The sequence below is a fragment of the Sciurus vulgaris genome (genome assembly GCF_902686455.1).
Source record: "Sciurus vulgaris genome assembly, chromosome: 7".
In the NCBI taxonomy this organism is placed as follows: Eukaryota; Metazoa; Chordata; class Mammalia; order Rodentia; family Sciuridae; genus Sciurus; species Sciurus vulgaris.
Window position 1 is genome coordinate 79,010,338 of NC_136467.1, and position 8,765 is coordinate 79,019,102.

Here is an 8,765-nt window from a genome sequence, read left to right on the forward strand (position 1 = left end):
TTTCCAGCCACTAAAATGTTTAGAGAGAACTAGAAATACTAGAAATACAGTTCAGTGACGGAGCACTTGCCTAGGCCCTGGATTCAATCCTTAGCAGCCCCACCCAAAAAAAAAAAAAAAAGTTTATAGACATTAAAATAATATTTGACCATTCTGTGTATGACTATGCCTACATCAACTTTCTTAGTTTAATAATCATGATTTTTTTCAAAATAATTTGTAGTACTCTAACACATAAGAATTTTATGTCCAGAACCCATCACTATAGCACGTTTTATAAATCTCAAAGTCTTCATGTTTCTTCAGTAATTAATGATATCATCAGGGATGACATTTAAAATATTTATTTTGCCTCTGACTTAATTTGCTTTTACTTTCACTTTCTTCCCTCAACTAATTCAGGTAAGGTTTGTGATTTTTTAGTATGATTATCATTGTAATAAGATAATAGTGTTTCCATATAACATGACTGAATTTGTTAATTTTACCCATTTTCATTTTTTTATTACTGCCTTTTCACAATTAGCTAAATTTGATTCCTGATGGAATTTCTTTTCATGATTATATAGCATAAAGAAAATGCAGTTAATTGTTTAATATAAGCCTATTATAAAACCCCTTAAGTCCCACCTTCATTTTACTCCTAGGTGGTATAAAACATCACCATTTTCTCTGTGGGCTATAGTGTAAAAACACAAGATTCCACACTAGACCTTAACTCCAGGAGGTCAGGGACTGTGCCTTTCATCAATCTCTGCATTCCCAGATTCTAAGACCACAACCAACACAGAAAGAGCTCAACTTAGATTTTCATTATCTTTCCTTTATATACATATCTTTCCTTGTGGAATACACAAAAAATAATTTTTAAAAGGCAATAGGAAAATTAACAAGTAAAATTATAGGAGTTGAATTCTGTGCACTGGACACTACTGGGTTGGGTGCTTTATGTGTTTTATTTTTCCTTTTATCCTAAAAGTAATCACCTTGTTAATTCTTTATTCCAAGATGAATGCACCAAAGAAAATGCCCACCTTCATTTTGAGCTCCTAAACCAGATTAGTATGTGGGAAGGAGAAGGTGCTCCAATCATCTAGAAATGTGAGATCAAGAACAGGACAAACCCTCTTACTTCCTGAACGTAAAGAATGGAAGTTATTAATTACTCAAAGAATCCAAGATGCCCCTTACCTGGATAAATTTTAAACAAAGGTCCTTGATATTCAAGACTATGTATTAAAAAGGAATTATTTTCTTGTGATCATAGTTTTTCAATTACTTCCTACTTTAATTTTAGATTACAAAACTCTTAGAAGAATTGAGAGAAGCCAAAGAAAACCATACACCAGAAATGAAACATTTCATGAGTTTGGAAAAGAAAATTAAGCAGATGGAAATGAGACATAAGCAAAGAGAACAAGAACTTCAACAGGTAAAGTAGTAGATTACATTTACATATTTTTATAGTTCTTTTAAGTGTCTTGATTTCTGTAGTTTTAAGATACCTTTACCAAAAGTTACTTCTTAAAGTGTTCTATTGTATTTTGATCTTGTTAAAAAGTAAATTATAGCTCTTTAAGAGAAAATAAGCCTTTAAATCTCTTTGAAGATTGATTTGTTTTATTTGGAGAAAGAACTTGGTGTAATTATTGATTAGTGTCTAAAAAGTTTTACATCTTACCCTGGGAACAGGGCTTTGGAAACTATTCCATATTCAAGTGATTTTAACAAATATGTGTAACAAATTTTCATTAAACTATGATCATTAAAATATACTTAGTACTAGTAATATATTTATTACATATAATTACAAACAGATAAATTGATGGAAATTTAAAATAGCAGATATAAGGACATGATATATTTTTAGGTACTTGCCTTGGTGCTGGTATTTTAGCTTTGCTTGAACAGTATGTTAATCTGTTTAGGCTGCCATAACAAAATAGTATGTACTAGGTGGTCCAAACAACCAAAACTTATTTTCTCTTAGTTCTGGAGGCCAGAAGTCCACAATTAAGATACTGGTCAGTTTGGTTTCTAGTAAGGGCTTTCTTTGTTCCCAGCTTGCAGAACACAGTCTTCTTTGTGTTCTCATGTTTTTTGCTTTTTCCTTGGTGTGTACACACTGAGGAAAGGGAGAATGGGTGAGCGAGAGCTCTCTGTTGCCTCTTCTTGGGAGGATACCAATCCTATCAGATCAGGGCCCCATCCTTTTCACCTCATTAATCTTTCTTTGCTCCAAATATAGCCACACCAAGAGTTAGGACTTTAAAACATAAGAATTTTAAGAGAACACAGACATTCAGTCTATAACAAACAATGAAAATTTATATACCCCTTGAGAGACAGAAAACACTGTACAGCAGAATTTTATGGTTGGCTTGAGTATCCCAGAGAAACCCCAGCGTTGTCCAGTTTTAGCTCTTTGAGACCGAAATGTTCTTCACTTCCACTGTAAACTCCAACAATAATATGAGATTTTTGTATTTGCAGATAATACAGCAAACACACCAAGTTGTAGAAACTGAGCAAAACAAAGAAATTGAGAAATGGAAAAGACTTGCACAGTTGAAGAATCATGAACTGGACAAATTCCGCACAGAATTAGACTCAATACTGGATGTTCTTCGGGAGCTACATCGGCAGGGGGTAGTTGTGCCAGTTTCTTTTGCAGATCAAGTACATGCACCAGAGTTTTTCTAGAAACTCATATTTTATATGACCTCATTGAAAGGCCTAAAGATGGATGAAAATGTACCATTGTCAGAAGGACAGCTTTTGAAAATTAAGTGTACCAGTCTGTTGCCAGAAGCAAGCAATACCAAAGCTACATTTCAAAATAATCTGCCCTTAACCAACAGGGGGAAAAATAAATAAAAGCATCATGGTATGTTTTACCAAAAATCATTAATCACATTTTAAATGATTTATGGACAGTTTCCTTAATGTCAGATGATTATAACTAGTAAGATTTATTATAAAAGGTCTTACATTCTAGAAATGGAAAGAAAAAAATTGTACATACTCTTCCACATTATTACTGACCAAATATGTATTCTTAATTTTCTTTGTGACAGGAAAACAGCTCCTCTTTCCCATGGAAATGGGTAAAAACTTGTAAGCTCAGTGATTTGGACAATCTCATCAATCATAGTTGAGTTAGAGTTTCCCTAGTAATTGAGATGAGAACTTTAACTTCTCTGCAGGTAGATGGTGATGTCTTATGTCCTCCCAGTTTCCTGCTCCTTCCTCTAGGTGGCTTTTTTTTAAACCTGATATAAGATGGAAAATACATTTCACTGGTAGGGGAGTTGGATTTATCCATTGTTTTATTCCTTTAGTGTGTGTCTTGTAAATGCCAGTCCTAATTTGTGTAATTCTGAAATTATGAACACTATAATTTATACCTTTTCTGTTGAAAAATTAATATATGTCCATTAGAAGAAAATACAAATATACATAAAAGTAGCTAGATTGTTATTTTATTTTACAATTCCCATTTTAAAAGCAGATAGGAAATATAAAAGATAGTGATAAGTCAAAGCTTTAGCCAGTTTGTTTTAAAATGTACTAGGCCAGCACTAATAGAAATATGTGAACTACACATGTAATTTTTAATTTTGTAGCCACAACATTTAAAAAAAGTAAAAGATAAATAAAAATTGAATTTTGGCATTTTTTTCATAGTAAGTCTTCAAAATATATATTTATAGCACATTTCAATTTGGACAGGCCACATCCCAAGTATTCAGTGATCACATGTCATAAGTGCAATTATCGAGTAATAATCACAAAGTAAAATGCTTAATGAAGGACAGGTAAACTAGATCTTGGTGAAATTGTGGGCAACCAATGTGAGGTACGAAAGTTGTTAAATATAAAGGATGTAATTATTGTCTTGATTTTCAACATTTTTAATGTGTCTTTCCTAAGAGGGTAGTAAAAGCATTATAGTTTGTTATTTTTTATATGAAAGAATCTTAAGTTATAAATAATTTATTTTGATTATTACTTGTGTGTGCTTTTGTGTATCTTTTATCGGCATGACTGACCCTGTCATGGGTCATTTATTCTAGGCACAAACAGCTGGTTCTGAAACACAAGGAAGTGTAGAAAATAAAATATTTTCTTACAAAAAAGTATATTCTATTTTATTGGGGATTCTACATTCTATTTTGGAATAAGCTTTGCACAGACAGATCTATTTACAGATTAAAGATCCAGAAGTATCATCAGAGGTATTTATTACAACTAAAAACATCAGGAACCTTAGCCCATGTCTTAGTCATTGTACTCAGGGTGCATGAATAACAGCACAGAAGATGGACACATTTAGGCTATTTCAAACGGAATGCTTTCATGAAGATTAAAGCTCCAGAGATGGTTGATCCTCTCCCACTGTGATGGTTAATTTTAGGTGTTGACTGAATTGGGTTAAACCATAATCAAGTTATTTTTAGACTTGAATGTGAGGTTATTTCCAGAAAAGGTTAGTATTTGAATCAGTGGACAGAATGAGGAAGATTCACCCTCACCCAGTGTGGAAAGGCACCATCCACACAGTTGAGGAGGGCCCAAATAGAACAGAAGGCGGAGGAAAGGCAAATTCAATTTCTTGAGAGCTGCGGCACCCATATTTTCCTGCTCTTGGATATCAGAAATCCTTCTTTGACCTTCAGATTCCAGGACTGACACCAGCAGCCTCTTGGGTCTCAGGTCTTTAAAGTTAGACAAAACTGTCACTGGCCTTTTCTAGTTGGCAGATGGCATATCATAGAGCTTGTTCTCTATGATAGCTATAAGCCAATTGCTATAATAAATTCTGATATTTGCTCATCTACATCTAATTTATTTGATTTCTTATTGGTTCTGGTTTCTCTGATTCGTGCATGTAAAAGAGGCAAGTGACATAGTGTCTCAGTATATGAGAAATACAATGACAATTGTTCCTGCCAAAATGATTAAAGAAAAGGATGCACTCAGGAAATTCGAATTCATATAGAAACTCAGACACTGCATAAATAAGCTAAGAGCATCTATGTCCAAAGGGACAATCTTAATTCCCATAAGTTATGATTAAAAACTAAGCATAAGCCCTCATCATGGAATTGGCTGAATTGCAATAACAATCAGAATTCTCAGCCTCAAAGTGTGTTTATTGTTAGGGTGAGAGCATTGAAAATAGCATAAGACATAAATTTAATCAAGCATGTTAGTCACTTTTTGTCACTGTGATGAAATACCTCACAAGAACAACTTCAAGGAGGGAAAGTTTATTTTGACTCATGTTTCAAAGGTTTCATCCATGGTAGACTGACTGTATTCTCTGGGCCCAAGGTGAGACAGAACATCATGGTGGAAGGGCACAGTGGAGGAATGTTACTCACTTCATGGTGGCTAGGAAGCAGAGAGAAAGAGGGGTCACAGGGAAGATGAGCCCTTTTAGGGCACACCCCCATGACCCACCTCCTCCAGCCACACCCACCTGCCTACAGTTAACCACCTAGCCCATTCAAACTAGGATGAACTGATTAAGCTACAGCTCTCACAATCCAATCATTTCACCTCCATATGTTCCTCCATTAACACAAGAACTTTGGGGGGACCTCTTATCCAAACCATAACACAAAGGAACTTAAATAAGATGTGCATACATCTAACCAAGGAAGTAAACAGTCTATATACTAAAAACTGTGAAACACTGGTGAAAGAAATTGAGGAAAACACAATAGAATGATATCCTTTGTTCAAGAGTTGAAAGAATAGTGTTATAATAACATACTACCCAAAGCAGATTCACTGAAATGGAAAAAATAATTCTAAAATTCAAATGGAACAAGAAAAGACCCCAAGTAGCCAAAGGACTCTTGAGCTAAAAAAGCAAAGTTGAAGGAATCACACTACTTGATATGAAAATATACTAAAAGGTATAGTAATCAAAACAATAGTACTGGCATAAAAGCAAGCACATTGACCAATGAAACAGGATAATGTTCAGAAGTAAACCTAGCTTTCACAAACATGATTTTCAATAAAGTTGCCAAGAACAAAGGAGATATGACAGTCTCTTCAGTAAATGGTATTTGGAAAACTAGATACCCACATGCAGAAATATGAAATTGAAACCTTATCACATACCATATGCAGAAATCAGCTCATTAAAAGTAAATGTAAGGACTGAAACTAAAACCATCAAGAAAACTGAAAACTCCATAACACTGATCAAGGCAATGACATTTTGGATATGACACCAAAAGCATGAGCTACAGAAGCAATCAATCAATCAATCAATCAATCAATAAATGGGATTGCATCAAACTAAAAAGCTGCACAGCAGTGGAAACTACAGAAGGAAGGGACAATCCACAATATATGAGGAACTCAATAGCAAAGAAACAACCCAATTTACTGAACAAAGTAAATGAATAAAGATTTTTTTCAAGAAAGAAATGATCAACAGATTGTTATGATTTGGATTTGGAATGTCCCCCAGAGGCTCATGTGTTGAAGACTTGGTCTCCAAAGCACAAATGTTCAGCGGTATGACTTTCCAGAAGTGATTAGATCATAAGAGCTAGGAAACAGCATGCCCCTTTGACCCACCCTGTAGATTTTTCTGTTGATGGATTCAGATTGATGCACAACTGGGAGGTGATGGAAACTCTTGGAGATGGGACCTTTTTGAAAGGAGTGGGAAGACTTGAGCAATATCTTATCCCCAACCCCTTCCTTTCTCTCTGCTTCCCAGCTGCCACAGGAGCAGCTTTCCTCCATTATGCTCTTCTCTCATGATGTTTTGCCTCACCTCAGGCCCAAAGCAATGCAGCAAGCAGACCATGGAATGAATCCTCTGAAACACTGAGCCAAAATAAATCTTTCTTCCCTTTAAGCTGCTTTTGTCAGATATTTTGTCTGCAATGAAAAACTAACACAAGGTTCATAAGAAAATGCTAAGAATCACTAATCACTAAGGAAATGCAAATTAAAACACACTTCTTAGAATGGCTGTTATCAAAAAGGTGAAAGTGTTGGGGAGGCTATGGAGAAAAGGGAACACTCACCACACTTGCTCTTGGGAAATGTAAATTAGTGCAACTACTATAGAAAACATTATTATGATTCCTCGAAAAAACAAAAATAGAACTACCATTTGATCCAGCAATCTCACTACGAGGTATATCCAAAGGAAATAAAATCATGTGTTGAAGAGACATTTGCACTCCTATGTTCATTCCAGCATTAGTCACAGTAACCAAGATATAGAATCCACCTAAGTATCCATCAACAAATAAATGAATAAAGAGAATGTGGTATATACAATGGTACTAATGAGCCTTGGGGATACTCTGTCATTTGTAACAAGGATGATCCTGGAGAACATTATGCTATTGCAGAGTATGGTGACTCACAGTTAATAATGTATTAGGGTTCTCTATAGAAACAAAACCAACAGAGGGGAGAAAGATACAAATTATAAAATGGGGATTAATCAAATTGGCTTACATAACTGGGAACTGGACGGTCCCATGATGGCTGTTTATAGGCCAGAGAGCTAGGAGAACCAGTTGCTGCTCAATTCAAGAAGCTGGAGTCTCAGAACAAGAAAGACCAAATGATACAACCCCAGTTGAGACCAACCAAAGGCCTGGAAATTCTCTGGAGAGTTTCTGGTCAGAGTCTGCTTTGGAAGAGTGAAGGAGCTGGAATATGATGTCCTCAGGCAATCACAGCACCAATCATAACATCGACTCAAGAAGAATCAAGCTTGCATCTGCTTCTGCTTCCTTGTTTTTCTATAGTTTTTTTTCCATCCAGACTTCCACCCCATTGGACTGTGCTACCCACATTTACAGCAGGTCTCCTCAGTTTGCTGTCCCATGTGTCAATCATTTCTAGAAATACCCTCACACACCCAGAAGCCTCTTAAAATCTTTGGCATCTCTCTTTTATTTTTTTCCATAGTTTTATTGCACGTATTTGAAGTATGCAATTTGATCAGTTTTGACATGTATGTAACCAATACAATCAATATAAAAAGCATTTATATTACTTTTTTAGTTCGAAATCTTGCAGACTATGTTTCCTGCATGATTTATTACATTAGAAATCAATCGCCTTAAGATATATAGAACCCCAACCCCTCATGTCAACTATTTCAAAATTAATTGGCACACTTATAAATATCTCAGAGGTCAAGGAAGAAAGCACATGAAAAGTAAATAAAAAGTGCTTTGAACTAAGTAATAATAAAAGTTTAAAATATCAGGATCCCTGGGATGAAATAGTACTGAGATGAACATTTATAACTAAAAGTACTTATATCAGAAACAACCATATTATTTTTAAATTGTGTAGTAGGAAGGAAAAAATAAGAGTAAAAGCCAAAATATATGAAATAACAGAAGAAATAATACAGCTAAAATTTGATAAAAAATAAACAAGTCTATAATCAAGAAAAAAGTAAGAACACAAAAATTAATATCAATGGAAAGGGAGATATCTAAATAACCCTACAGATGCTACTTTACGGTAATATTACAATTGTATGCCAACATATGTGATAGCTTATATAGCATGGTCTACATTAGAGAAGGATCCATGCATTGCTGAGAAGAAAGTGTACTCAGTCATTGATGGATTAAATATTCTCTATGTCTATTAAGTCTAAATTACCAATTGTATTTTTTTTACTTCTATAGCTTCTTCATTTAGTTTTTGTTTGGAGGATCTATCTAGTGGTAACAGAGGCATGTTAAAGTTACCCA

General features: G+C 34.7%; 1 protein-coding gene across 4 annotated transcripts in view; it reads left to right on the top strand.

Annotated features, from left to right (window-relative positions):
• The window catches only part of CEP162 (centrosomal protein 162), a 99,197-nt gene extending 95,186 nt beyond the window's left edge, over positions 1 to 4,011 (top strand). For all 4 annotated transcript variants that reach the window (XM_079146941.1, XM_079146939.1, XM_079146940.1 and 1 more), the window contains 2 exons: positions 1,298 to 1,432; positions 2,494 to 4,011. In XM_079146941.1, coding sequence (XP_079003067.1) covers positions 1,298 to 1,432; positions 2,494 to 2,703 — 345 coding nt within the window. In that variant the 3' untranslated portion in view covers positions 2,704 to 4,011. The remainder of the gene's footprint in view (positions 1 to 1,297; positions 1,433 to 2,493) is intronic.
• The last annotated feature ends 4,754 nt before the right edge of the window (positions 4,012 to 8,765 follow it).